This window comes from Mizuhopecten yessoensis, unplaced genomic scaffold (genome assembly GCF_002113885.1).
Source record: "Mizuhopecten yessoensis strain PY_sf001 unplaced genomic scaffold, ASM211388v2 scaffold6113, whole genome shotgun sequence".
Lineage (NCBI taxonomy): Eukaryota > Metazoa > Mollusca > Bivalvia > Pectinida > Pectinidae > Mizuhopecten > Mizuhopecten yessoensis.
Genome location: NW_018406386.1, coordinates 202,180 through 216,576, shown reverse-complemented (window position 1 = coordinate 216,576; position 14,397 = coordinate 202,180). Strand labels below are relative to the sequence as shown.

General features: G+C 34.8%; 1 protein-coding gene across 6 annotated transcripts in view; it reads left to right on the top strand.

Annotated features, from left to right (window-relative positions):
- The first annotated feature begins 3,471 nt into the window (after nucleotides 1-3,471).
- The window catches only part of LOC110451509 (glutamine--fructose-6-phosphate aminotransferase [isomerizing] 2-like), a 128,314-nt gene continuing 117,388 nt past the window's right edge, over nucleotides 3,472-14,397 (top strand). For 5 of the 6 annotated variants that reach the window (XM_021499571.1, XM_021499568.1, XM_021499570.1 and 2 more), the window contains exon 1: nucleotides 3,473-3,592. In XM_021499571.1, coding sequence (XP_021355246.1) covers nucleotides 3,586-3,592 — 7 coding nt within the window. In that variant the 5' untranslated portion in view covers nucleotides 3,473-3,585. Of the gene's footprint in view, nucleotides 3,593-14,397 lie in introns of all 6 variants that reach the window. The other variant, XM_021499567.1, reaches the window with a different exon arrangement.

Sequence of the window (14,397 nt, the reverse complement as noted above, 5' to 3'; positions counted from 1 at the left end):
CCATATAAGTTAATTACAAACCTCAACATAAAGTATTTACTGGTCTCACTACAACGTCATCACAAACCTCCTTATATAAGGTACTTACAAACCTCTACATACAGTAATTACTAGTCTCACTACAACGTCATCACAAACTTCCATATAAGTTAATTAAAAACCTTTACATAAAGTAATTATTAGTCTCACTACAACGTCATCACAAACTTCCATATAAGATAATTACATACCTCTACATAAAGTAATTACGAGTCTTACTACAACGTCATAACAAACTTCCATATAAGATAATTATAAACCTCTACATCAAGTAATTACTAGTCTCACTACAAACGTCATCACAAACTTCCATATAAGATAATTATAAACCTCTACATCAAGTAATTACTAGTCTCACTACAAACGTCATCACAAACTTCCATATAAGTTAATTATAAACCTCTACATAAAGTAATTACTAGTCTCACTACAAACGTCATCACAAACTTCCATATAAGGTAATTACATACCTCGATATAAAAATTTGCAAAAAAAACAAAATCTAGTTTTGCCTTCTCATTCTTCTTGAGCAAGAAGAATAAGAAGAACATACCATCCATCAAAACCTAAATACGCGAAAAAATAGTAAACAGACGGCATACTCTTAGTTCCTTGATGGATCATCAACAGCTGCCTTTCACGAGAATGGTGGGACTTTTTGATATATTTCACTAGTGCTTATGGCATGAGCACGGATTTAGATAGAATCTAATTCCCTGGCATGAGTGATTAAATGAATGACATACAGCTCCCAATTAAAAATATGCTAGGACGTCAGTGACGTCACTATTGACAACGCCCTTTATTTGATATTTTCACAATAAACCCTGTTCTCTGATTGGTCGGTTTAGTATTAAAGTAATGATATTTATTATGTTATAATGTGCCACTGCAGATAAAAAACAACTTCACCTTCATCGTAAAAACGATATTTTATCACGGACTAAATTCCATTATTTTACTGGTAAAAATGTTGGATTAGATTTTATTATAAATCTAAATATACTAGACTAGTTGAAATAAACACAGGGAATTAATTACAAAGAAACCAAAGAAAAAATAACTCAGCAATTAAATTGTGAAGTATATTTAAAAAGAAAAGACGCTGAAAGATACTTTGAACAAGAGGCCCAATGGGCCTGCATCGCTCACCTGGTATAAATCTCACACTTGTAACCTTAAAAGTGATCTAAAATTAAGCTACAGGAAAAATATCAGTATTTATGACTAAAATTCATTCAAAAGATCCTGTTAATTTCTTTTAAAACATTCCACCCCTGTGATTGAAAGTCGAACAAAGTCATTATGTTGAACAAATTTTATAGCCTTTCATCTCAGGATGCAACTTGCAAAGTATCAACATCCTGGGACCCATGGTTATTCAGAAGAGGTCGTTTAAAGATTTTAAACAAATTTGACCCCTGTGACCTTGAATATAAGTCAAAGTCATTCACTTTAACAAACATAGTAGTCCTTGATCCAAACATGCTACTGACTAAATATCAACATCCTGAGCCTTTTGGTTATTCATCAGAAGTTGTTTAAAGGTTATTTAAGACAATTGACCCCTGTGACCTTGAATATGGGTGAAGGTCTTTCATTTGAACAACTTTGTAGCCCTTCATATCAGCATGCTACTGGCCAAATATCATCACCCTAGGCCTCTCGGTTATTCAGAAGAAGTTGTTTAAATGTTTTTAACATATTTGACCTTAGTGACCTTGAATATGATTTAAAATCATTTATTTGAACAAACTTTGTAGCCCTTCATCCCAGCATGTTACTGGCCAAAATATCATCACCTTAGGCCTCTCAGTTATTCAGAAGAAGTTGTTTAAAGGTTTTAAACATATTTGACCCCTGTGACCTTGAATATAAATCAAGGTCATTTATTTGAACAAACTTGGTAGCCCTTTATTTCAGCATGCTACTGGCCAAATATCATTACCCTGGGCATTTTGGTTATTAAGACGAAGTTGTTTAAAGTTTTATACATATTTGACCCCTGTGACCTTGAATATGATTGAAGGTCATTCATTTGAACCAACTTTGTAGCCCTTCATATCAGTATGCTACTGGCCAAATATCATCACCCTGGGCATTTTGGTTATTGAGAAGAAGTTGTTTAAATGTTTTTAACATATTTGACCTTAGTGACCTTGAATATGATTTAAAATCATTTATTTGAACAAACTTAGTAGCCCTTCATCCAAGCATGTTACTGGCCAAATATCATCACCTTAGGCCTCTCAGTTATTCAGAAGAAGTTGTTTAAATGTTTTAAACATATTTGACCCTTGTGACCTTGAATATGATTCAAGGTCATTCGTTTGAACAAACTTGGTAGCCCTTCATCCCAGTATGTTACTGGCCAAATATCATCACCCTAGGCCTTTCGGTTATTTAGAAGAAGTCGTTTAAAGGTTTTAAACATGTTTGACCCCAGTGACCTTGAATATAAATCAAGGTCATTCATTTGAACAAACTTGGCAGCCCTTCATCCCAGCATCTTACTGGCCAAATATCAACACCCTAGGCCTCTTGGTTATTCAGAAGAAGTTGCTTAAAGATTTTAATGTATTTGACCCCTGTGACCTTGAAAATAGATGAAGGTCATTTATTTGAACAAACTTGGAAGCCCTTCATCCCAGCATGCTTCTGGCAAAATATCATCACCCCAGGCCTTTTGGTTAATGAGAAGAAGTTGTTTAAAGTAAAAAGTTGACGCCGGACGGAGCCATAAGCTCACTTGGCCCTTCGGGCCAGGTGAGCTAATAACCAGTTCCGGGAGGTTTTGTATGTTCTTGTTTATATTCGAGTTGTCTTTCTTAGAACACTGAATCATAGTGCCCGCTCCGAAACCGGTAACGGCTACACGTGGCGATTCATTTGTTGACACACTAAGTTAGGCCTATTTGTTTGTAAATGAAATTTGAGGATTGTACATATTTATTACAATCCTCATTAATTTCAACCAATTCAATCGGTATCACGAGAGTGAAATCGCGGTTGTTACTTAGGGCTCCTTGTATCCAGGTAACCCTTTCACGTAGTTTTCGATATCAAAAGCAACTCTTTTGTATTTGAAACTCTATATTGATGACAATCTCTTTAAGTAGATATAGTTGCATACAGATGTGTGTTTTTTCATTCTCAATTTCTCTTTTGATATTTTGTTCCCTTAGCTTAGCCAGACATGCTTGGCCGCCTCTTGTCACTTGTGTCTTACAACGCGGATCCGATAGCTGTTTGTAAATCCGTTTTTTTAATACTTGCTGTTCATCTATTTGTGAAACTTGGCACTCCTAATGTATTTACGACGTATATTATATGAATTCCTCAAAACTCTAAATAAAACTTCACTTATAAACACGCCAAGGTTACAAACACACACAACCTGCTTTGTCTCGACCCGGAAGTGTATTCGATCTTACGAAATTTTCAAGTATATAAGCGACTGACATGCCGTAACGTGGCATTGCTTGACAGTTAGTAGACGAACACACTTGCATCAACCGCTCCCTGTTGTTTTCGTACAGATCAAGAATGTGTGGTGAGTTTCAACAAGTTCTATACGTTTGTTACTATATTCTTGTTTTATCTGAAGGGATAGATATATTTAAAACGGTTTGTGGGTGATGCATCTTGTGAGAATCTATTTCAACTGATGCTACTGGGTCATGTCTACTTTCTGTTTGTCTGATTGCAATTACTACTAGATACACACACTGTAAATATAAAAGTTTTTTTCATGCAATGTATCACAACAGTTTTTATAAGATAGTAATTTTTCGTAGTATGTTTCCTTTGTCTTTGTTCTGTGGTTTAGATCCATAGTGCCTTACATGTGCATTTGTATTACTTTACTCTGTGATTGTAACTTAAGTTAGACGGTAATCTATATTGATCAAAGATGATCAAAAGGACTGAATTGATCTCTTGTCATACAGCTAAATATTTAGCCTGGAAATAAACATGTAAATGGAATCTAGTAAAAATAACTCACTGGAGTAAAAAAATCCTGAAACTATATGTTTATCCAATACAATTTGTATTGATTTCCGAATTGACCTCTTAACATCAGATACAACCTGTATCTTAAACAGACCTATAACACACAGGTTACTTATTTTCCTTTTAATTTTTTGCCTGGTACAACGTAACCATATTAAGCTACGTAGGGTTTACTGTATACATGTACTACATGTAAAATTATCATTTCTTGTAAGAAAATAGCAAGATAAGATATACAGATGGCTATCAAATATAAATGCTTTTGTATCTTTATGTTTAAATGCTCAAGCTACACACTGTTTTTTAGTTGCACATACATCATTTATCTTTACATTTTAATGTAAACACTTTATGATTGTGAACGATATTACATGATCAAGATCTTGCATCAGTAGGCATTGCATCAGAAGTAGAAGATACCTATATTTATGCCTTTCAGAAGATAATCCTATTATGTTATCATGCCATCAGTCTGTTAACTTTACCTTGTGACATATACCTACCAAATGACATTTCTGCAGACTAAGCTGCTAATTACCTCTGTGACTGGTCAGGTGGTAGTACCTGGGTATATTCTGAACTTTTCTGCTTTTATACTGTTTACCACATTGTTGAACAAAAAATCGCTCTTTTATAGCTCTTGAAAATTTAAGTATTCCTTAAACAAGGCATACTAGCATATCTAAATGGGCATTCATGGCCTGTATTTTGGTCTTCTTTGACCCTTAATTTTCTGATACAAGATCTATATTAACACTGGACATGTTTTAAAATAAATGTACACATACACACATAAAACATACACACATATAAAACATACACATACACACATATAAAACATACACACATATAAAACATACACACATATAAAACATATACATACACACATATAAAACATACACATACATACATATAAAAGTTAAGTTTAAATGGACATCACATGGTATGTTAAATGGGTAAAATTTTAATGCGGTTCGTAATCAGTCAAGTGTTTATTGAGCCAGTTTTTAAATGTACATATTTTTGAGAATTTGTTTTATCAAATCTTGAGATTCAGTAATCAGAATAATATTTTTGTGTGTTGCATGTCTTAAACAGTTGTAATTTGAGTTGTTGTTTTACACATTGTTTTCAAAATCTGTTGGTTTTCTATTAAGAATGTTAATACACTTGATTAAAAGACTCAATAAAATGATGACAGTCTTTACCAACATAATGTGACTTTGTTAAGTTATAAGCTTCCCTTCTGATTATGTAAGTGGAGTGTACAGGTGTTTTGTTTCTGTGGTCACTTTTATAATACCTATGTAATCCCATGGTTAGTTTTATCTAAGGAGTGGATCAGACCAGACACAACAACAATGGCCATTAAATAGCTTGGTTAGTCAGTGTCGGGAGAGGGATAGTCATTATGTGACATAGCTTGGTTGGTGGGCATGATCTGTGAAATTGACGTAGGTAAGGTGATGTCACTGATAGTGCCAGCTAATCATGGCTGTACTTAATTTTACTGATTTTTTTCACACCTATATTACCACATGATAGTAAATTGTAGACTTATATTAAATTAAAATATTTGATTTAAAAAAATATTCCAAGTCACAAGCAGTATATCATTATTGTCATATGCTGTTTTTTAGGAATCGTAAATATCATCACTGAACTTCACTTCAGATGGGTTGAAGGAAAATCAAGTAATGATGAATAAATTAAGATCTGTTTTCTTATTGGAAATGTAACATACAATGTTACATGAAATTTCTGAAGATAAAATATTGATAATGTATCGGAAACTGAATGAATAAAAATAAATGCACAAGGGCATGATAAAAAAAAAGTCAGACTAAATACAGTCAACAAGTTTATGTTCCTCGTAAAACATGAACATATTTCCATACGTCCATCACATATTGCTTTCCGATTATAGCTTGTCTAAATAGTAAAAAATTCAGCCAGACTGACACACTATCTATACTTCTATAATGGCAATACTTGGGCTGAGTAGGAAGGTTGAAGACATGTAGGTGGAGAAGATTTCAGTATAAATATCAGTGTGTATAGACATGTACGATACCTCCTCCGGGAAAACATTCAGTTCCATCTTAAATTTCGTACTTCATTATTTTATTGTTATTATAACATGATAACAAAATTGCTTGAAGAATGAAATCACAGAGTTGTAACTAATGGCTGAAATGACCATAGGCTAAATCATGGTGGTGTGTGAATGGGTGTTGATTGTAATCAGATGATAAAAATAGAACACCACTAGTCTAGCCACACTCTGATACAGTGTCATAAAGAAAGCTTGATGAGATCTGGCCACTTTCAGGTACAAATAACTCCGGGTACCATACTGTAATAATAATTGTATGGGAACAAATCCTGTTCACTAACCAAATGTCAGTATTGTATTTATAAATCTTACATCCTTACACACCAAATGTCAGTATTGTATTATAGATCTTACATCCTTACACACCAAATGTCAGTATTGTATTTATAGATCTTACATCCTTACACACTAAATGTCAGTATTGTATTATAGATCTTACATCCTTACACACCAAATGTCAGTATTGTATTTATAGATCTTACATCCTTACACACTAAATGTCAGTATTGTATTATAGATCTTAAATCCTTATACACTAAATGTCAGTATTGTATTATAGATCTTACATCCTTACACACTAAATGTCAGTTTTGTATTATAGATCTTATATCCTTACACACCAAATGTCAGTATTGTATAATAGATCTCACATCCTTACACACTAAATGTCAGTATTGTATTATAGATCTTACGTCCTTACACACCAAATGTCAGTATTGTATTTTAGGTCTTACATCCTTACACACTAAATGTCAGTATTGTATTATAGATCTTACGTCCTAACACACCAAATGTCAGTATTGTATTTTAGGTCTTACATCCTTACACACCAAATGTCAGGATTGTATTTATAGATCTTACATCATTACATACCAAATGTCAGTATTGTATTATAGATCTTACATCCATTGTATTATAGATCTTACATCCTTACACACCATATGTCAGTATTGTATTTATAGATCTTACATCATTACATACCAAATGTCAGTATTGTATTATAGATCTTATATCGTTACACACCAAATGTCAGTATTGTATTATAGATTACACACCAAATGTCAGTATTGTATTTTAGGTCTTACATCCGTACACACTAAATGTCAGTATTGTATTATAGATCTAACATCCTTACACACCAAATGTCAGTATTGTATTATTGATCTTACATCCTTACACACTAAATGTCAGTATTGAATTATAGCTCTTACATCCTTACACACCAAATGTCAGTATTGTATTATTGATCTTACATCCTTACACACTAAATGTCAGTATTGAATTATAGCTCTTACATCCTTACACACCAAATGTCAGTATTGTATTATTGATCTTACATCCTTACACACTAAATGTCAGTATTGTATTATAGATCTTACATCCATTGTATTATAGATCTTACATCCTTACACACGAAATGTCAGTATTGTATTATAGATCTTACATCCTTACACATCAAATGTCAGTATTGTATTTATAGATCTTATATCCTTACACACCAAATGGCAGTATTGTATTATAGATCTTACATCCTTACTCACCAAATGTCAGTATTGTATTTATAGATCTTATATCCTTACACACCAAATGTCAATATTGTATTATAGATCTTACATCCTTACACACCATATGTCAGTATTGTATTTATAGATCTTACATCCTTACACACTAAATGTCAGTATTGTAGTATATATCTTACATCCTTACACACCAAATGTCAGTATTGTATTTTAGGTCTTACATCCTTACACACCAAATGTCAGTATTGTATTTATAGATCTTACATCATTACATACCAAATGTCAGTATTGTATTATAGATCTTACATCCTTACACACCAAATGTCAGTATTGTATTTATAGATCTTACATCCTGACACACCAAATGTCAGTATTGTATTGATAGATCTTACATCCTTACACATCAAATGTCAGTATTGTATTATAGATCTTACATCCTTACACACCAAATGTCTGTACTGTACTTATAGATCTTACATCCTTACAAACCAAATTTCTATTGTATTATAGATCTTACATCCTTACACACCAAATGTCAGTATTGTATTTATAGATATTACATCCTAACACACTAAATGTCAGTATTGTATTATATATCTTACATCCTTACACACCAAATGTCAGTACTGTATTTATAGATCTTACATCCTTACACACCAAATTTCTATTGTATTATAGATCTTACATCCTTACACACCAAATGTCAGTATTGAATTATAGATCTTACATCCTTACCCACCAGATGTCAGTACTGTTTTTATAGATCTTACATCAAATGTCAGTACTGTATATATAGATCTTACATCCTTACACACCAAAAGTCAGTATTGTATTTATAGATCTTATATCCTTACAAACCAAATGACAATATTGTATTATAGATCTTACATCCTTACACACTAAATGTCAGTATTGTATTATAGATCTTACATCCTTACACACCAAATGTCAGTACTGTATTTATAGATCTTACATCCTTACACACTGGGTTATCTGAATATAGGCATGCTATTATCTTTATTTCATCTTAATGAAGATAACAATACATTTCATATTAGTGAAGAAAAAATAGTACTATGATGAAATCAGAACAATAGATAAGTTCATATACATTTAACAAACAGGAATATATCTAATATGGACTCTAAGTAAAGTACACATACGGTAAACCTCCGGTCAGTTAGAATCGGCGGATAGTTCGAACACATATTTTTTTCAATAAAAACAATAATTTTCTAGCTAGTGATAGTTCAAACTCTGATTGACCTTATTTCGGATAGTCTGAACTTAGTTCAAACTCTGATTGACCTTATTTCGGATAGTCTGAACTTGTCAAATGAAAACGTAAAGTAAGAATTTTTTTCGGCAAACTCCATTGAAAGCTCGCTGCGATCGGCCCCAGAAAAATGCCAATACTTTGATCGATAGACACGTTTAGGGTAATGAGTTGTATGTGTGAGCATTGCAGTACAGCTGTGACAGACAAACCATAAACTCATTTTTTTTACATTGTTTGGAAAATACGTCGTGCACGAGACAGCCAATTTCAACTTAGGCCCTGACAATGTATAAATAACATGCGATCAGTACGAACTGATGTCACGCTGTATGGCTGTACGCTAAGAAATCGCCCGTGTATTGTCAAATACAGTGTTAACTAAGCATTTTGATTATTTTATTGCGACCAGACATCCCTTAATTATTGCCAATCAAGGTATTACCTGTAAACGTGTGCCTCACACCAGGTAGGGCAGGACACGATGTCCCGGTAGGAATCGGCCGCCCAGCCATGGTGAGTGACGTGATTAGCATTCATGTCAAAGTCCAAACAATCCACAGGTGTCCAAATTAGCGATGGGTAATTTTGAAGGTGTCAAATAAGTTTGGTAGGTATTAGGACTATATCACTTATAATTTAAAGCAGACATGTTGATGTTCTGACCTAATTTTACTAACATATAGACCTATATTTACTGTACTGATACAGTAACGCTTTGTAAACGATACAGGTTATGTAGACTATGTTTTCAATTTATTAAACGGACCATTCATTACGAAATAATATATACAATAGTTTCTGATTCAAATAAAACCTAACCACACAGAGACTCAATATTTAGGTCTCTGATACAAGCTAGGTAGTCTTAACTTTTGTGTCACAAATGAAACGTGTACTGTTTCGGGGCCTACACAATGGCCTCTGCTTCGCAATAACGATCATAATTATCACGAAATGAAGAAAGTTTAATGATCAATTAACATCGAATTAAATAATATACTATCATTTTACCCATTTATAAATGTGCCATTGTTCTATGCCAGGCCGTCGTTGTTACGTATCGACCTTACATTGGATATATAGAGGTATACTCCGGTGAAGAAAATATGTCGGGTATATGTTTGTGACTTGTTTGCACTTTGCCGAAATTTTTGCCGATAGTTCGAACTCACGCTTATTTTCTGAAGCATAATTTTGTATTATCCGAACAGGTTCATCAATATTTATTTAATTTTGTTCGAACTGACCGAAGGTTTACCGTACATATCATATTTTCCTTAACGGTTATATTAGCATGTGTATATATATAAATTGAGAAAGGGTATGTTTGTATAGTTACCGAATAAACAAAGTGATATATAGGGTTACTCTCAAATCAGCTGCTGTAAATTCTTAACATTTTACAGACATTTACCACAGATGTAATTCTAAATTCTTCCTATTCATTATTTCTTAACTGAAGTTAACTTTGCCTCTAAGCAGATGATACATGATTTCATTTTCAGGTAATGAATCTATAGTTTAGTTTAAACATATTTTATTGTACAAAGATACCAATGGATTGGACAACAAGTTATTTTAACAAGATAAAGTCTTCTCCTCAATACATATGGTAAAAATAATGTACATATATGTATTTTGGGAACGGTAGAAGGTTAGGGTGGAGAAGGAAGGGTGTATGCAAAATGTTAAATTTATGTTCACAGAACGAGGAGATTGTACATTTGAAGTTAACAAGTTTTTGAAAGGATATAATCAATATAGTCAATGATCGTACTGAAAGGTCCAATGAATTCCAACTGTGGATAGTTGAAGGTATAAAAGATGAATTTGTTAGAGATAGCCTGAAAGGAAGAATTCTATACTCATGAATCTATATTTTGACTAAATGTCAGTTCGTGTATATTTTGACTAAATGTCAGTTCATCTATATTTTGACTAAATATCAGTTCGTGTATATTTTCTATATCCATCCATCACTTATCTCCAATAGTATTTGTAAAATCACATCTTAATACAACAAGTTGACAAATCAGAAATGTTATTTTTTGTATTTAACTAACGCAGTGTTAAGTGAACATCACACCCTGTTTAGTCGTGCAGTGCTGAATCTTAATTGTACATATGTTAATTATGGGAAGGTGTATACTTTAATTTATACAGGAATATACTCACCTTCATTTAAATGATATTGAAAAGGTGTATTCTTATGTGAACATTTCCTTCAAGATGAATATTTTAAATGAACAGATATTATATAGTTGTAATGAAGTGACTGAAATCAATAAAACTCATTCACCCCTGAGTTTTCATAATGAACTGTTCCAACCTTTGATTTGGATGAGCTCAAATGTGTCCTCATGGGTGAATGAGTTAAATAATAATTATCTTCTTCAAACAAAGGTAGTTCCGCCGAGTTTTTCCTCCTTTTATACATGGTTCAAGCACAGCTTAGTTAAATATGATTAACTTTACACAATGTCTTTTCATGAATTCTGTCACCCCATATTACTTTGAGAGGAAAACAAACTGTATCATCATATATATGTAGACTAGTGTTTGGGGTGATATTTGGGATGGTGTTTGAGGTATTATTTGGGGTGGTGTTTGGTGTGGTGTTTGAGGTGGTGTTTGGGGTGATATTTGGTATGGTGTTTGAGGTATTATTTGGTGTGGTGTTTGGGGTGATATTTGGGATGGTGTTTGAGGTATTATTTGGGGTGGTGTTTGGGATGGTGTTTGAGGTGGTGTTTGGGGTGATATTTGGTATGGTGTTTGAGGTATTATTTGGTGTGGTGTTTGGGGTGATATTTGGGATGGTGTTTGAGGTATTATTTGGGGTGGTGTTTGGGATGGTGTTTGAGGTGGTGTTTGGGGTGATATTTGGTATGGTGTTTGAGGTATTATTTGGTGTGGTGTTTGGGGTGATATTTGGGATGGTGTTTGAGGTATTATTTGGGGTGGTGTTTGGGATGGTGTTTGAGGTGGTGTTTGGGGTGGTGTTTGGGGTGGTGTTTGGTGTGGTGTTTGAGGTGGTGTTTGGGGTGATGTTTGGTGTGGTGTTTGAGGTATTATTTGGGGTGGTGTTTGGTGTGGTGTTTGAGGTGGTGTTTGGTGTGGTGTTTGAGGTATTATTTGGGGTGGTGTTTGGTGTGGTGTTTGAGGTGGTGTTTGGTGTGGTGTTTGAGGTATTATTTGGGGTGGTGTTTGGTGTGGTGTTTGAGGTGGTGTTTGGTGTGGTGTTTGAGGTATTATTTGGGGTGGTGTTTGGTGTGGTGTTTGAGGTGGTGTTTGGTGTGGTGTTTGAGGTATTATTTGGGGTGGTGTTTGGTGTGGTGTTTGAGGTGGTGTTTGGTGTGGTGTTTGAGGTATTATTTGGGGTGGTGTTTGGTGTGGTGTTTGAGGTGGTGTTTGGTGTGGTGTTTGAGGTATTATTTGGGGTGGTGTTTGGTGTGGTGTTTGAGGTGGTGTTTGGTGTGGTGTTTGAGGTATTATTTGGGGTGGTGTTTGGTGTGGTGTTTGAGGTGGTGTTTGGTGTGGTGTTTGAGGTATTATTTGGGGTGGTGTTTGGTGTGGTGTTTGAGGTGGTGTTTGGTGTGGTGTTTGAGGTATTATTTGGGGTGGTGTTTGGTGTGGTGTTTGAGGTGGTGTTTGGTGTGGTGTTTGAGGTATTATTTGGGGTGGTGTTTGGTGTGGTGTTTGAGGTGGTGTTTGGTGTGGTGTTTGAGGTATTATTTGGGGTGGTGTTTGGTGTGGTGTTTGAGGTGGTGTTTGGTGTGGTGTTTGAGGTATTATTTGGGGTGGTGTTTGGTGTGGTGTTTGAGGTGGTGTTTGGTGTGGTGTTTGAGGTATTATTTGGGGTGGTGTTTGAGGTATTATTTGGGGTGGTGTTTGAGGTATTATTTGGGGTGGTGTTTGAGGTATTATTTCGGGTGGTGTTTGAGGTGGTGTTTGGGGTGGTGTTTGAGGTATTATTTGGGGTGGTGTTTGAGGTATTATTTGGGGTGGTGTTTGGGGTGGTGTTTGAGGTATTATTTGGGGTGGTGTTTGAGGTATTATTTGGGGTGGTGTTTGAGGTATTATTTGGGGTGGTGTTTGAGGTATTATTTCGGGTGGTGTTTGAGGTGGTGTTTGAGGTGGTGTTTGAGGTATTATTTGGGGTGGTGTTTGAGGTATTATTTGGGGTGGTGTTTGGTGTGGTGTTTGAGGTATTATTTGGGGTGGTGTTTGGTGTGGTGTTTGAGGTGGTGTTTGGACTAGTGTTAATGTTAGATACAATAAAACACTTGACCTGTAAGAGGACCCTAGGGTTATATGTGTTTATGGCCTTGCACCACTTATAGTATGGTTTTATGGTACAGGACCAGGTTCAACTTTTGGACCATATAGATAGACATAGTAATTCTGGTCATCGTTAGTGCCTACCCTCCGACTGAGATTAGTCCTATATCTTCAGCCTGTTTCCCAGTTCACTAATCTGTACATTGATAAGCTAAGCCCCTAAGCTAGGTGTTAAGTAGTCCCTCGGTGATAGCAGTGTTATACAGTTTGTTGTACAATAGATGTTCTAAGTTTGATTTATATTTTGGAGGGAACTTTTTTTTGCTCTCATTTATGACTTTTGAAATCATCAGAATTCTATACAGCTTGTTTTTGCTCTATCAAGTTAAGTCAACTCCTAGCATACAACAGCCTAAACTATACCACTACCTGACTATTTTGTAATAGAGCAGTCGTTGTAAGTTCCCCCCCCCCCCCCCCCCCCGCCAAATACAATAATTAAGTGTGACTTGAGATGTTGGTATATATTACTGCTGAATGGTTTGTTGTAAGAAGGGTATTGGTAGTGTGATTAAGCACTTTGCTCCTGAACGTTAGGAAACCTATCTAACTCAGCAGTGACAGGGTGGGGGACGTTCCTGCCTTCTATGGTCATGAACCAGGTAGTTGGACATGTAAAAAATGCTTTATTTGTATTTCATGGGCTTTGCCAATACTAACAAGTGATTGGCTCGATGAATGGGCAGCTAAACCTTTTTTTAGGTGTGTATTCAGTTATAAACTTCCTGGTTTATATATCATTGTACTGAATATTTAAATGTGTGCCTACTTGGCATTATGTGGCTTTTGTTGTCTGGGATCTTGACAACCTGCTTGTGTCATGCATAATAAAAGGAGGTGCACAGGAGATATAGCATGTGTCATACCTAACAGAGGGGTACACATGAGTTATATCATGTGTCATACCTAACAGAGGGGTACACATGAGTTATATCATGTGTCATACCTAACAGAGGGGTACACATGAGTTATATCATGTGTCATACCTAACAGAGGGGTACACATGAGTTATATCATGTGTCATACCTAACAGAGGGGTACACATGAGTTATATCATGTGTCATACCTAACAGAGGGGTACACATGAG